The sequence below is a fragment of the Triturus cristatus genome, chromosome 7, assembly GCF_964204655.1.
Source record: "Triturus cristatus chromosome 7, aTriCri1.1, whole genome shotgun sequence".
Taxonomy (NCBI): Eukaryota; Metazoa; Chordata; class Amphibia; order Caudata; family Salamandridae; genus Triturus; species Triturus cristatus.
Window position 1 is genome coordinate 1344660245 of NC_140590.1, and position 16712 is coordinate 1344676956.

Sequence of the window (16712 nt, forward strand, 5' to 3'; positions counted from 1 at the left end):
CACACAAAGTCTTGCACACGTCCTCCCCTCGTTACCTGGCAAATAAATTGAAATTGTCCGGAGGCTCTCGACCCTCTCGTAAAGCGGAAAAGCTTCTGCTTGAGCCCCCCGTCTTCAAAAGGGAAAGATTGATGGCGCAATCCTTCTCAGGCAATGCGGTGAGAATATGAAACTCACTTCCCCCATTGCTCCGTGCCACCTCCTCTACCCGGACCTTCAAAGCTGAACTCAAAACTCTTCTCTTCCAAAGACACTTTCAGAACTAATACTTTCATACTCCGGCCCCTCTTGGAAGTTCGCTCTTCATTGTGAATTTTTATTTTTTCCTGTGCATCCCTCACCCCTGCGTGCTGTGTTGGATTTTGTGTTTGTGTACCCTTCATTCTCAGGCCCCTCTTGGAAATTCGCTCTTTGTTGTAAATTTGTATTTTTTCCTGTACATTCCTCTCCCCTGTGTGCTGTGTTGGATTTTGTGTTTGTGTACCCTTCATTTTTAGTCTGTGTATTGTTATATTCTGTACCTCCTTTATCTTGTAACGTTACTAGCTCTATTGTACAGCGCTCTGACACCTTTGGGTAATGTCCGCGCTTTATAAAAATGCACTAAATAAAAAATAAAATAAATAAAATACAGGCCGGAGGGGAGTGGGCAGGGCTTTAAGTGGGATGAAAAAACTAGGAGGCCTCTCAAAGGGGCGTGGCCAATGTAATTTAGGGCGTGGCTTAAAACACATAGTCAAAATCTGTGTTTAACATAGTGTGCCCCGACTTGTATTTTGCTGTTTCTGTCATTGCATCCAGATATATGATACAAGTAACATCATACCTTCAACAAGTCAGGATTATTGGCTTTGTTAATGGTTTTTAGTTGCATAAAATAAATAAGCAGCAACTATGGCTATGATATAATATTGAAAAAGCTTCCACTTAAAGCTCTGGTGACACCACGACAATGTTGCTGCTCCTGAGTTTCAAAAAGAGAAGGGAAATCCAGAGAGAAAATGACTCTCCTTAAAGGATTTCCCTTCCCCTACAACGCTCAGCTGGCATGACGTCATGCCGTAACCTCCACTAGTCAGAAGTGAGCAGTTTGAGCACGCGCACATCGATGTGCCTGCTGTCACTGCAGCCCGGAAAAAACACGGACCGCTTGTGCCAGGGCACAAAACAGAGCTCGATAGAGACCTGTTTCCAGGCCCCCTTTAAAAAACAGCCGGTGTTCAGCACCGGTGAGACCCGGCCCACTTAAAGTCCTGGTCGTGGGTAGTGTGGAAGACAGGAGGACAACGCTCCTCTTCACTGAGGGGCTAATTATTCTTCTGACCCGAAGGTCACTTGCTTTGAGGTCATACTTCCAAACACCAATCAGGACGCATGCCACCGTTACGTCACACGCGGAGGAACACTAGGTGTCATAGTGTGATTTAACAATTATTAAGAGTGTTTTACTTTAAGTATTGCCTCACGGCCCTCAACGTATCGTTTACTTGGCCAGCTTCCCGTATTTCTACTGCTGGCGAATACAACGCGTGAACAAATTAAAGAGGCCCCTTACAAGGATTATTTGGTACCAGCACGATCCACCCGGAGGCGGAAGGAGACAGGAGGGCGGAAGTAGTTGAACCTTGCGTATGTGGCGCCCAGAACGGAGGAGCGACATGACACCCGGGTAATACCACTTATGTTAGAGTTTCCTGCGGGACGCTCGAGTGGAGTTGGCAGAGGACGGGCGGCTGGACCGTGCTTAACACCTGGCCTTCTATTAGAAGAACTCACAGCGGTCACCAGCGTGAACTCTTGCGCACGCGCAGAGCCAGCCTCACTGGACTGTTCAAGGGAGGACGCACGCGCGTTGCACTTTTTGCGGCTGCTGTATGCAGATTGCTCCACGTTCCCTTGTAGAGAGTGTTTGCGCGCACGGAACCCCCTCCCTGTTCTCCTGTAGTTTATACCCTCTGTCTGGTGCGGGCGTGCGCTTGGTATCAGTGGTGTCTTATTAGGTTTAGTGCCCCTAGGCGAAGCTCTCCGTGCCAACCCCCCCCCCCCCCCATTCTTGGTTGGTGTCTCGTGCGTCTTCCTTCCATTTCCGCTCGTGCTATGATGATGATGAAGCCGCCCTCACAGCAGGCCCCGCCCGGGCGGAAACCAGTCATGCCTGGAGCAGGGATACCCTCGTCCGGGAGCCCCAATGGTGCGTTGAGCCCAGGACTGCGGCAAGACCGTCCCGGAGGTGGTGGCAGGTAAGTGCTAATTTGAGGTGTGGAGAGAGTGGCATCATGTGGTGTGGCGGATGAGTGACATCAAAGCTCCATGCTGTTCGCAGTCTTCTTGTGCTGTCTTGGAAGACAAGTTGATGACCCCACTGGTCAGGCGGGCAAGTGGAAGTGATGGAGCTCTCGCTTACCAGTTCATTGTGGGGTTTGTAGTGGCCAAAAACTCTCACATGTTCCCTCGTGTCAGTGAACATGCTGTTGTTCTGCAACCGAAACCTACATTTTCACTCTTGACAGAAGCATCTTGTATCATCTGCACGGATTAAAATATGTTGAGTCATGCCAATTAGGATTTTATAGTAAATTAATTAGCAGTGTTAATTTAGTGCGCTTCTTCTAACTTCTTTTCTTTCTTGTTTCTTTATTCCTCTCTGTAACCCTCACTGCTGTTTCTACGGCTGTCATCTGACTTACCCGTTCTTGCAAGCTCGATATTATTCTTCTATTCCCCCAACATCTCAGTGTAGATGATGATTTTATGTCGAGCCCATGCTTCACAGAATTCTTCTTCATCAACTATCATTTTAATGTAATTTTTAACACTTGTCTCCCGGATTTGTGAAGTGACTTATGAGAAGTCACTGCACAACAGAGACACTATAGAAAATTGCGAAATACATTAATTGGCGCTGTAGTGGATGTCGGATGTTAAAGAATATTTAGAAGCTTGTCATTAAATTAGCTAACGGTTACTGATGTGGTGTTATGTGCTTTATTGTTTTTTTTTTTGGGGGGGGGGGGGGCAGGTGTTATTTGTTCATTAGAGATACCTAAACATAGTAGACCATCCCAGATCGTGCTGTAAAAAGTTATATGCTTCTTTGGAGATTGGCAGCTATTCGCTTTCTGTGAAATCGAATATGTACGTCTTATTGTGGTAGACATCAGTCATTTAGAGCATGCAACATATCTTCAAAACTCTTTTTATTTTATTTAGGATTACAAATACATAGAACGAATAGTTTATTCATATGCAACACTTGCAAGATAGAGTTCCAGCATTTTGAAACGTTTGCAATAAGACCATATTATATTCCATCCATACTGTGCAAAATACAGCAGCTTTCCTTGTTAAAATGGCACTAAAATACTTTATGTGCAAATCTGGCAGAGCAGCGAAACCTTCTCTATTATCCCCCATTTTTTTTTTTAAGTTCCTTTAAAAATATTAATCCTCCTATCTTAAAACAACCTATGTTCTTGGTATGTCCTTGCCATCACTGTAAGCATGGGATGAAGTAGACCGGAGAGTAATACACATATCTTATTTAGATGATCTGGATAACTAAATACATTCTATGTGTTTTCCACTGGAGTACTGAATAGTTCCCAAGAGCAATGGCAAGGACAACAAAGGGTATTCTCCTAGCCTCAGCAGTTTTTTGGCTACAAAATCCATAAAACTTACATAATAAAGAGCATATCGTTTACAGTATCACATCTACAATTCTTGAATACTTGCCATCCAATAAGCAATAATTCTAAAATTTATATAGGAAAGCAAAAAAAAAATAACTTGATGGAATTCCTGTCAATGTTAACTTTTGATGCTGTTTTGTATGTTGCTATAATACAATTTTTGCAGGCCCTACATCTCCTATTTTATTCCATCTTCACATAAGGGCCACTGATTAGTTGAAGGCTGATTACCAAAGGTCCTAAATACCAGTCATAGATAAAGGCTGGCTCCTTATCCTTACTGTTGGGGACTGTTCAACATTTTTTCAGAATTTCCTATTGCACCAGATACATGCTCAAGTTCTAACTCGTGGTCCTTTCAGTAAAGGGGCCACATAACATTTATTACGAATTAGCCATGCCGCTTGGAAAAATTCAGCCATGCTGACCGCTGTCACCCCCTCATTTCAAATTTCAAGATATGAAGCACTAATTCATATCTTCTCACCTCTTGAGATGGCATGCAACGTAAATTATCTGCTTTCACACTATGTACAAATACCTGTTTTGAGGTTTTATCCAAACATTCATTTTGTCTTTGTGAACTTGGGGAGCCATGTTGAGGTTAGCAGATTCAAGACCTTTAAGAGAATATGATTAACAATGGCCTCGCTTTGATAAATGGGTTATCACTAATGTCTTAAAACAAATGTTTAAGGGTATGCTCGTTTCTTGTACAGCGATTCATTTGGTTCTAACACTCCTTCAGAACCTGGAGAAAGGACGATAAAGAATAGGATTTTCTAAGGCTTTATGAATGAACATCTTTTTCTGTGAGGTTTATAAGTCACCAGGTAAGGTAATGGACCGCAGGAGACTCTCACTCCTTCCTCTTAAGTGTTGGCATTCAGATCTTCAATGCTTCTTTCTCTTAATCAGTGCTTTTACCTACAGGCCTGTAGCTGAATTGCTACCAGCCTGACAATGCTGATGGGTTTGGGGGATGTGTGGTTGTGGAGTTGTCGTCGACTGTAGGATACTTGGGCCATAGTGATGTGCTTCTGTGCCTCGGCGTACATTTAAACAACACCCCACTTGGAGAACACCTATCCGATCTGATATCTAACTGCGCACTCCGGGACACCAGCAACCTAATCCTAGGAGACCTCAACCTCTACTGGAATGAGGAAAACAACCTGCTGATTCAAAACCTGAAAGAACTCCTACACAACAACAACAACCTTACCCAACACTGCTCAGAGGAAACCCACAACAAAGGATCAACCCTGGAAGTCATCATTGTCCAACCTGACGCAGTCACGATCGACCGCGTCATGCCCATCAACTGGTCTGATCATCACATCATCCTATTTCACATCAACCAATCGATCCTACGCAAACCCCCCAATCAGGACCACCCCCACTTGGTAAGAAATCTAAAGCAGATCCCCGTGGACGTTTTGGAAGAAAGGATAAGGTCTCCCCTACCCCACCTCCTCTTGACGAACTATCCACTACAGAACTCGCCTCTCACTACAACTCCACTATGATCAACATTCTGGACCAAATGGCACCCTTAAAACAAAAAAGAGCCAGGGCCACTCCTTCCAGATCCTGGTTTAACACAGACCTAAACGCCGAAAGAAGACAACTCAGAGCAACAGAAAGACTTTGGCAGAACAATCCATCCCCAATCCCCCTGGACCAACTCAAAGCAACACGCAAAAAGTACAAAAACCACATCGAGCGTGGAAAAACTACCTTCTTTCGCAATGCCCTTGATAATGCTAAAAACTCACCAAATGAGCTCTTCACCCTCATCAGGCAACAAACTTCCAAGCCCCCAGGTATCCACAACACAGGCCTCTAATGCCCTGTGTGAGACCTTTGGCAACTTCTTCAACAACAAAATCTCCAAGATTGAGCTCTCCCTGGACGTCAACCGTAACCTGGTCCATTGGAGCCTGACCCCAGGAGCAGATGGTAACGCACCCAATCACCCTCCTAACCAATGGAAATCATTCAACCCTGTCTCCGAATTAGAGATGGTCAAACTGATCTCCACCTCTAAACCCTCCTCACACGCCTTGGACCCTATTCCTGCCCAACTGTCCAAAAAACGAAAACTCTCCCTAGCACCGCTCTGGACCAGGATCATAAACTGCTCCCTGAGCTCCAGAGTCATCCCGGACTGCCTCAAAGTTGGCCAAGTCACGCTACTACTGAAAAAACTAGGCTTGGACACCAATGATTTGACCAACTACAGACCCGTCTCCAATCTACCTCTCCTGGCCAATACTTTGGTAAAGTGCGTTCTCCTCCAACTGACACGACACATGGACAACATCAACCTCCTGGACCCCCACCGATCGGGCTTCAGAAAGGGTGCAGCACAGACAGCGATCCTTAATATCATGGATGATATACACAAGTCCCTCGATTCAGACCAATGCTCTCTACTCATCCTCCTGGACCTATTGGCAGCCTTCAATACGGTTGACCACCAACTACTCATTAAGGTACTCCAAGAAAGGTTATGGGCTGAAGAGGTGGTTTTACACTGGTTCGGATCCTTTCTCCAGAATCGCTCTCAGAGAGTCAAAATCAACAACTTCACGTCAGACCTTCACCCTGTCAGCAGAGGCGTCCCCCAAGGATCAGTCATCTCCCCGCAACTATTCAACATATACCTGGAACCCCTCACCACTATACTCAAAAGATCCAACATTCCTTTCCACCTCTGCGGACGACACCCAGATCTATCTCGAAACCTCCTCCATTGAAGACAACCAGAGACTCAACGACACTCTTAGAGAAGTCCAACACTGGCTCTCATTAAACCACTTGAAATTGAATCAAGACAAAACAGAAATCCTCCTCATTTCCAACAAAACGGAAAACCCCCAAGTCACAGAATGGCTAAAAGCAGTTGATGCTATCAACGAAAATCTCTCCTTGGCCGACTTCGTCAAATCGCTGGGAATCTCCTTGGACCCTAAACTAAGCATGGTCAAACACATCAAGAACACAGCAAAGAGTGCCTTCTTCAACCTGAAATTACTAAGCAAGATAAAACCCTTCATCCCGACCAACGACCTCAAACAAGCGACACAATCCTTGGTACTTTCCAGATTGGACTACGGGAATGCAACCCTCACAGGCACAGCAAAATCACACCTAGCTCCCTTCCGATCATCCCTTAATGCAGCTGCAAGATTGGTCACCGGGGTAAATAAATATGACCACATCTCGCCTGCACTCGAGTTGAAATGGCTCCCAGTTGAAATGCGTGCCAATTTCAAAACTGCCTGCCTCACGCACAAGCGTTACAACAAACAAATGATGGACGGAATGCTGACAATGCAGACATTCTCCCCCAGTCAAGAGATCTGGGTTAAATCCATCGTTCTTTTGCCCACTACACCACCCCAGTTTAGACATGGCCATATGCAAATCAGTCTTGACCCTGTGCCTCATGGGACCAGTCCAGCCCGAACTGCCAAGCCATGGCTTCCCTGGACCGGAATCAAGCATCCTAGGACCGGTTTCTGGCTATCAGCCGTCATCAGCCAGGATGGCTTGACTCCAGTGGCGTAGTGAGCACGGGTCCCACGTCTGGGAATACCCATCCCACTTAGGGCTAAAAGCGTTACAACAAACAAATGATGGACGGAATTGCTGACAATGCAGACATTCTCCCCCAGTCAAGAGATCTGGGTTAAATCCATCGTTCTTTTGCCCACTACACCACCCCAGTTTAGACATGGTCCAGGGAAGACATGGCTTGGCAGTTCGGGCTGGACTGTTCCCATGAGGCACAGGGTCAAGACTGATTTGCATATGGCCATGTCTAAACTGGGGTGGCGTAGTGGGCAAAAGAACGATGGATTTAACCCAGATCTCTTGACTGGGGGAGAATGTCTGCATTGTCAGCATTCCGTCCATCATTTGTTTGTTGTAATGCCTCACGCACAAAGCCCTTCACACAGGGAAACCCGCATACCTGGCCTCCATACTCACGAAGGCCGGTCAGACAAGGAGCCTCAGGAGTTCCAACACTCTACTCCTCATCCCTCCGAAAACCCGCAAACAAAAAAACTGCAGCACGATCCTTCACTGGAAATGCACCCAAAATGTGGCACTCCATCCCAGTTCGTATCAGGACCATCCCCCTCCTTTCCAAAATTCAAAAGGCAGCTCAAAGACTTCTTCCTCAAGAGCACTCTTCCCAAATGGATAGAGTGCCACCAAAACTCACGAGCGTGCACACATTGGCACAAAGACACTTTGAAACCAAGACCTCTACCGCACGACTCCTTCCCACTGTTCCCCCCCCCCCCCCCCCCCCGTTCGGATGGATGCGCGGCTTGAACTACTGTATTCACTACAACGAGATTATGCAATTTCCCGGCGTCTAGCATTATACAACGCGCAAAGTCTCCTACTGCACATTGAGACTCCTTGTTTACTCCTGCTATAATGTCTGTTTAATACTGCTATAATATGTGTGTTCCTCTTTACTAAGTGTTGTAAAGCGCTCCGATACCTTTGGGTCTGGCTAACGCTATATTAAACTCCGAAATAAATAAACCAAAAGGTGGGAGAAAGAATTAGTGTATGTATGAAGTGTGGGTGCAGTGTGCCATATTGTGGGGTGTTTAGTCCTATTTATGGCACACTACTCTGAGCTAGTCGCAGCTAGTGGAAAGCTGTGAGAAGATTCTTTAGCCAGTGAATATACCTACCATCTTCGGAGCAGTCTATAGATTGCAGTTGAAAGCGTATTGACAAATGACATACTAAGTTTAACGAGAGGTTGGGGGAAGAGCTTGCCTGGCTCCAAGATGACTGCTGATTATTAGAGCTCAGTGAGCCAGAGAAGTAATCCTACAACTTTGTGGCGTCCCTGCGCTCTGAAGGCACCTGGGATGCACCCTGCTCTCAGAGTATGGTTGCAGGTGCTGGTTTTGTTTGCTCCAGGCCAAGCTGGCAGGTGCCCGGGGGCTGGTCTGGCAGGATCTGGCCTTCCCCTAACATTGCGGCCACAGCGTAGGCCGAGACATTGCCAGCGTCTTCCGGCGCTTGCGGCTGGCAGCCACACTCTAATCCCCCCTCTCAGAGGAGCAGACACCCTTATGTCTGAAGCGGTGCTGCAACAAGGGATCCCGACGTTGCAACCAGCAGTTACCCACTTGCTGATTGCCAGAGCAGTGTCATCACCAGTGAAGTTGGGCCTTGGATCACAGGAGGTGAATGCCTCTTGTTCATGGGCGTGTAGCTAGTGGAACTGCTGAGCGCTCCTGGTACCTTTTTGTTCTCGCCTGTATGGCTCGGCGGGGCGCGAGAAGCCAGGCTATAAGGTGAGCTGTGCCTTCCCAGAATCTTGACCTCCTTGGTGGGCGTGGCTTGTCGGCTTAGGCCTGGTCAGAGGGATCCAGGCCTACTATCTCCTGCTGGGGGCACCTGAAAGCCATGGCTCAGCAAGAATCCGGTGAGAGTTGCTTTCTGCGACTCCCCTGAGGGTTAATTATTTTTTCCCTACCCAAAAGTCTCGCACGTGGAGGGTGCCACATCGGGCCTGGCGGACTCTGCCGAGCCTCTGAAAGGGGCCCACCCTGCTGCTCAACATAGCTGCACTAGGCCTCAGTCATTCCGAGTGAGGTTGCTGAAAGTTAGCCATACGCCAGCCTAAACGGTGGGCTAGGATCTTTGACCAATCGCTCCTGAACTATTTTGCCTGCAGCTCGAAAATAAGCGGCCCTGGACTAACATCCATTTATTCTTCACATGTAAATGATGCCTGCTACCTGCTGAATCCCACCCACCGATTATAAACCTTGTATGCTCCACAGTCTTATAATACCTACTCATAAGCCAAGACCCCAGCTACAACCAGTAAATATACAGCAGTGATCACTGAGATCTTAACAGAAGTTACAAGTACCCCACTACTGGGCCTTTTACACCGTTGTACACTGTTAAATACCATGTCTACTTCAATGGCCAACTGTGTGCGAATGTAGCCCAGTTCCTGTCGTGAGGTGATGGGTGACTCACACACAACTAACTTACAGCATGTTCCCACCCTTATTAGATTTCTCACATGGAATGTGAGAGGAATTAATGATGAGAAAAAACTCAGTACGGTACTAGCGTATCTTAGAAGACACAGGGCTGATGTAGCACTTTTACAAGAGACGCATCTACCTAAAGACAGTAGGCTTTTAACACAGCGAAGGCTGCAGGACCCTTTCTGCGCAGCGGGTTTCATGTCACATGCCCGAGGGGTCCTGATTAATAAGAGATCCAACATAACAATACATGCAATTACCATAGATCAAGATGGCAGGTATGTGATATCGAGATGCAACAAAGACTGAAGTGTTTCTGGTAATAGGAATACATGGACCTAATCATGACGATCCACAGTTCTACAATTCACTATCAGCCCACCTTTCACAATGGAGCAATCTGCCACAGATTTGGGGAGGTGACTTTAATTGTACACTGGATCCTGCCAAAGACTGGTCAGGAGGTCCCCCTCGTCACCATTCTGCAGCCAAAGCTATCATTGAAACAACAGAACTCTTCGACCTGGTTGGTATATGCAGACTTCGTTCCCCAGTATGTGCAGGTTACATTCAAGACTCAGCTGCACATGACATACACACACGTATAGAATTTTGGTTGGTTTCTAAAAGTCTGGTCTCTAGAGTTTCCAATTGTACACTACTCCAGAGAACACTATCTGACGACTCTCCCTTGTTACTTGATATAGAACTGAGACCTTGAAGAGTATCTACCTTTTCATTGCGGTTCCCCCCTAACTCACTGCATGACACGGTATTCAGGGAAGAAGTTGTCAAGGGGATTGGAGATTTTTTTCAAAATAACATCAGTTTTGTTACTAGTTTTAGAATGTTGTGGAAAACCTTTAAGGTATGCATTCGAGGCACGGTTATTTTGAAACGTGCAGGAGTGCCTAGGTCTTTACGCAATTGCCTAGCCACACTGGAGAGGGAAATCGCCCAGCCAGAAATAGAGCACCAGCTAACCAGTAACCAAGGTGCTTGTAGACATTAAATCAAAGTTAGAAGATTTAATCAAACAGCAGAATCTGAAGCCAAATACTTAGGCAAATATGCTAAGGCTAGAGTGTATGGGGAAGGTGAGCAACCGGGAGCCACACTATCTGCTATTGCACGCCCTAGACGAGAATCTGGGATAATTACCGAAATATTGGATGAGAACAATCAAGTAATATATGCCTCTGAAAATATAGCCAAGCAATTCCACTATTATTATTCCGAGCTTTATTGATCTCCAACATCTGACGCGGAGGCTGTGAAAGATTATTTAGAGCATATTCGAATGACATGGCTCACAGTAGAACACAGGGATCATCTCGTGCCCCCCCTGACACCCACAGAGATTTGCTCTGCAATCAGGATTGTGCGCCTCTGGATCCCTTGGTTCAGCTAAACTTACTGTAATGTTCTACAAGGCTTACCAGGACCTATTAATCCCCTCATCTTGTCACTTTTTTGAGGAAATGCCAGAGAAGGTCATGCCATGCCACCTTCCACGCTCCAGGTGACCCTTTTGAAACCGGATAAACTCCCCAGTAACCTATCCTCATATAGGCCACTCTCACTATTGAATGTAGACTCAACGCTTTTTACTAAGATTCTTGCCAATCGCCTAGCCCCCATCGTTCAGAGTATAGTTCGTCTGGCACAGGCGGGGATTTGTCTCTGGCAGGAATATCAGCTGTAACCTCCGCACAGTGTTTGGCTTGCTCCTGCAGGTAGACCCCAATGTTGAGCCATTGGCTGTTTTTTTTAGATGCTGAAAAGGCTTTTGATTTGGTAGATTGGGTATTTATGAAAGCAGTGCTGCACAGCATAGTGGTAGGTGAAGTGTTCTTATGCCTTGTTGCTCCTTCTGCCAGATTACGAATAAATAATCATATCGTGGCCCCCCCCCTCAACATAGAGCGAGGTACTCGCCAAGGATGCCTCCTATCCCCTCTTATATGCCATTATAGCCAAGCCCCCGGCTTGCGCTTTGAGGGAATACCACCCACACAGGATATTGCATTTCCCTGACCATCAGTTCATTATCTCGGGTTACGCTGAGGATACCTTGCTGTTTGTCCGCGACCCCCAAGAATAACCTGGCCCAGATCCTGAGGGAGGTGGTGCAGTTAGGTGCCCTATTTGGTCTCCGGATAAACTGGAGCAAATCTACCATTTTTCCCATGACCCCTGCTACCACACAACTAGAATTGGAATACCCCTTACAATGGAAAACAGAACCAACACGGTACCTAGGCATAATGGTTCATACTGACCCAACCACAGTAATGCTAGAAAATTATGGTAAAGCAAAACCCAAACTAGAAAGCGATATAGCACGTTGGAATAAATTACCGTTAACAGGACGAATAGCCTTGATAAAAATGAGTTTTGCCCCACCCCATCCTGCCACATATTCAGGTAGAATGCGATGACGCACTTCCACGTACTGTACCTCAGACGTCCTTCAGGGGACCAAACAGACCGCATAGCAAACTAGACTCATTGCGCCCTACTATGCGGGCATGGCAGAACAATCAGGTTCCCTACTGTATTCACCCCATACCCTTCTAGAATGGTGCTTGTGGTTTCACGTGGGTTAAGAAAAGACTGTTACCAAGGCACTACACTCTTTGTGTGTATATATACACAATGGGAGACCTCTTTAAAGAAGGGATCATTAAGGAATGGGACACAGTCACTCAAGAAGTCTCTGAACAGACCACCCTTACTAAATTTTATATACTTTAGAGTGCGTAGCGCACTAAGACTGCTTCTTCTGGGACGAAATGTGGGAACCCCTAGAAATCTCAGCTTTTTCACTTTTGATCCGCAGTGATGTCCCAGAAAGACTGGTTTCCAGGCTCTATGCGCAGGCGGCTAGGCGTCCATCCATGGCAAAAGTGCGGTTGGACTGGCAGAGAGAACTCTGGGTCACACTAGATGATAAAACATGGCAATATTGCTGCACGAAGACCGGTGAAATCTCCCTTAATAACAGGCATAGACTCATACACTTTAAATATATAAACTGTGACTCATACACTTTAAATATATAAACCGTGTCTACTATACTCCAGAGAGATTGCAACGCTATGGCCTTAGGAAGTCAGTAGAATGCCTAAGTTGTCATTTCCCTGAGGTGGAGTTCATACGCACAGCATGGTATTGCCCTAGAGTTATGGCCTTCTGGGTAAAGCACTCATTGGTGAATGCACTCTAGAACCTGATCCTCTACTGCCATTTCTATGACTGGACAAAGAGGTTATGAAGGAGGGAAGGAAATAAGTTGCCCTCTGCCTTCTCTTAGCCAAGCGCTGAGTGGCCATTCGCTGGGCCTGTGGCCTGCTTTCCTCCCTTTAAGGAATGGCACAGTGAAATGGGCAACTGTAACACACAATAATAATACGGCATTTTCTAAAGCGCGATAGCCACAGGGACCAATTTTGAGCACTTAGCGCAGTTGGGTGAAGAGCCAAGTCTTCAACATCTGCTTAAAGCAGGATTCAGAGGGGGCCTGCTGAAGCGCTGGGGGCAGGGTATTCCATAGCGCCGCCACATTGGCAGAGAAGGTTCTTCCAGCCGAGCTCTTTTTGTTTGTGGAACTGCTAGCTGAACGCGGCAGTTGGAGCGGAGGGAGCGGGCCTGGGTGTATCTCGGCAGCCGAGCTCTCAGGTAGTTTGGGCAGGTGCCATACAGAGATCTAAAGGCCAGCGTGAGTGCCTTAAATTTGATCCTGCTGGCTACTGGTAACCAGTGAAGTGAAAGAAGGTGCGGAGAGACTGAATGCTTGAATGGAATACGCATTAACAGTCTCGCAGCCGCATTCTGGACCATTTGCAACCGCTGAGTTAGATACTTTGGCAAGCCCAGATAGAGGCCGTTAGTGTAATCCAGCCTTGATGTCACTGTGGCATGGATTACTGTTTTTCGGCAACCCTTTGGTAGGAGTCGCAGAATCTTCCGTAGATTCCTCAACTTGCACCGACAGCACCCAACTACCTGCTGGATATGCGAAGCAAATGACAGGCTGTCGTCCCATCGCACCCCCAGATTTTTTGCCGTTTGGCTAGGCGAAGGGGCCGGTCCCATCGCCGCTGGCCACCAAAGCTCCGAGGGTGGAGGGGAGCCTTTTCCAAAGAAAATCACTTCCGTCTTGTCTGCATTAAGTTTCAATTTGTTGGTGTTCATCTAGCACGCAACGTCTTGGAGACAGCCTTTGAAGCTCGAAAAGGCCGCCTCCGACACCTCCGAATACAGAAACACCAGTTGGGTGTCATCGGCATATGAGATTGCCTTGACCCCCCAATTGGCAATCAGCGTAAAAAGCAGAGCCAGGTAGATATTAAATAATAATGGGCTAAGTGCCGATCCCTGAGGGACGCCACAGCTGAGAACCTTGGGTGTTGAAGAGACGGTCCCCAGTGCCACCTTCTGGGTTCTCTGAGTCCGATACGACTGTATCCATCCCAGCGCCTGGTCCTGGAGGCCTACCTCTGCCAGTCGCTTTAACAGCCTCACGTGGTCAACCGTATCAAAAGCAGCCGATTAGATCCAGGAGCACCAGCATGGCTGAGTCTCCCGAATCCATCGACCACCTCACTGACTCTACCACCTCAATTAGTGCTGTCTCGGTACTAAAACCGGGTCTAAAGCCTGACTGCGTCTCGTGCAGTATCCTATTTTCCTCCGTAAATTTACTTAACTGCCGCTGGATTACTTTCTCAAGCGTTTTGCCCGGCGCTGCCAGCAGGGAGATCGGACAAAGGTTACTAAGGTCCGTGGGATCCCCATATGGTTTTTTCTTTAATGGGAGGAGGGTGGCGTGTTTCCATATCTCCGGGAACACCCCGGAGGAGATGGACATATTCCAGATGTGCTGTAAAGTGGGAGCCACAAAGTCAGCTATTGTGCTCCAGAGCTTAGGTGGACAGGGGTCGGGCGTCAGGTGACCCTGACTTACAGCGTCTTAGTTCCTGCATGACCGAGGTCAGAACTATAGGCTGAAATTGAGCCAGAGTTTCACCAGCCACCTCTTTGACAACCAGGTCCGTCTTCACGGTCCTCCTCTCAGGGCCGAAGGACTCATAAACTCTCTTAATTTTGCAGTCAAAGAATTCTGAAATGCTATCGCACAATGTGGCCGACGGGGGTACCTCCCTCTCAATACACCTGGGTTTGAAAAAGGACTGTACCACCTTAAAGATTTCCTTGCTCGAGTGTTCTGCCTGCTGAATCGACGCCGCAAGGAACTGTTTTTTGGCCTTTCTAACAGCCTTCTGCAGTTTTTTGGAGGCTTCCTTGTATCGGGCTTTTTCCAGGGTCCCGTATCTTACCCTCCAGAGCCTCTCTAGCCTCTTACACGCTGCCTTCTCTACTCTAAGGTCCTGTGAAAACCAGGGAGCGGAAGGGGATTCCCTCTTGGACATTGCACGTTTTGCCGGTGCAATGGACGACCCCATGTTCCCAATCCAGTCATTAAACATCTCTGCATCTGTATCGGCATTCGAGGTTAGAGTTGGTTTATTCTGAGCCAGAACTGGGCCCAAATTGGCAGGGACTAGCTTCTTCCATTGTCTCCTCATAAAGGAGCACTTGCTTGTCGCAGGTCTCTCGGCTGCTAAATTTAATTTAAATGGAATAAGCGAATGGTCTGACCAAACTAACGGCAGTGCCGCCTCCACCGCCACATTTTTAATGTTGGAGAAAATTAAATCAAGCGTATGACACGCTCTGTGTGGGGCCATCGTTGATTAGTCTCAAGTTGGCTGCATTCAATGTGGCCCTTAGTGTCTCTGCAGGGACGCAGCCCTCCTTATCCACATGGATGTTAAAATCCCCTACTGTGAGGAAATGAGGATGAAGGAGGGAGCTCTGAACGATCACCTCCATCAGAGCTGTCAGGTTGGGGTCATCCCCACCAGGAGGGTGATATATAACTAGTCCCGCTAGGGATAGCTGAGGTCCCACCTGAAGGCAGAAGTGTAGTCCATCCAGTCCCGGAATCAGGGTTGGAGCGGAGGATGTTAGTGTAAACTGCTCCTTAAATAGAACAGCCACACCCCCTCCTCTAGCGCCTGCCCGGTTAGAAAAACACATTTTGTAACCTGGGGGTACCGCCAGCGCGATGGCGGTCACATTATCTTCATTGAGCCAGGTCTCTGTTAAGAACAGAGCATCCCACTCATGACCTTCCAGTAGCAGCCAAATATCGTCTGCATGCTTGGCTAGGGATCTACAATTCAAAAGGCCAGCTCTGAAACCTCTGCTAATGAGCGGCTTGGGCTTGGTATACCCCTCTTCCCCCACACCGCCCATCGCTCCCAGAGGTTTCCCGCAAGCCCCACATGCCTGAGGGAGGGCGACAGACCTTAGGTCTGTCCTATGAGCGCAACACTCAGCAGCCGTGTTAAGCGTCCACAGACATTCCCGCGACCACACGATCCTCACCTCTGAAGCCCCCTCACTGACAACATGCCTGGCCCGGCCGCAGTCTGGTCGCGGACGGGCGCAGACGGGCTTGCCTTAGGCACGCCCGCTGCGCTCGTCCGCTGCGCGGCCGGAAGCCCATCCCCACTTAATGGTGGTCCCAGGAAGTGAGGTAGCGAGGGGGAGGAGTCGCGTCCCTCCGTTCAAGCGGCACAGAATCGCCGTGACGGACCGGGGACCGACCAAGGGTAGGTAGAAAGTGCAGAATGTGCAAAAGTTCTTGCATCAATTCAACCCCCATTAAAAATAAAACGCACAGTTGTATCAGCAACACAGGAGCTTTTAAAAGATTAAAAGTGAGCAATATGTCGCTATTTAAATCACCGCCACAGTCGCCTGAGTAAATTGCTAATCACACAGTTTAAAAAACACACCAGCGCCTGACTCGCGCTGCTCTCTCAATCTGATGTGTATAATCTACTCCCACAACAGAACCGTCCTAAAGATATTTAGTGACCGTATCAAATATACCTGG

General features: G+C 47.5%; 1 protein-coding gene across 4 annotated transcripts in view; it reads left to right on the forward strand.

Annotated features, from left to right (window-relative positions):
* The first annotated feature begins 1098 nt into the window (after positions 1 to 1098).
* The window catches only part of ATXN2L (ataxin 2 like), a 767539-nt gene continuing 751925 nt past the window's right edge, over positions 1099 to 16712 (forward strand). For 2 of the 4 annotated variants that reach the window (XM_085618994.1, XM_085618995.1), the window contains exon 1: positions 1099 to 2240. In XM_085618994.1, the coding sequence (XP_085475120.1) occupies positions 2098 to 2240 (143 nt within the window). In that variant the 5' untranslated portion in view covers positions 1099 to 2097. The remainder of the gene's footprint in view (positions 2241 to 16712) is intronic. The other 2 variants (XM_085618996.1, XM_085618997.1) reach the window with 1 other exon arrangement.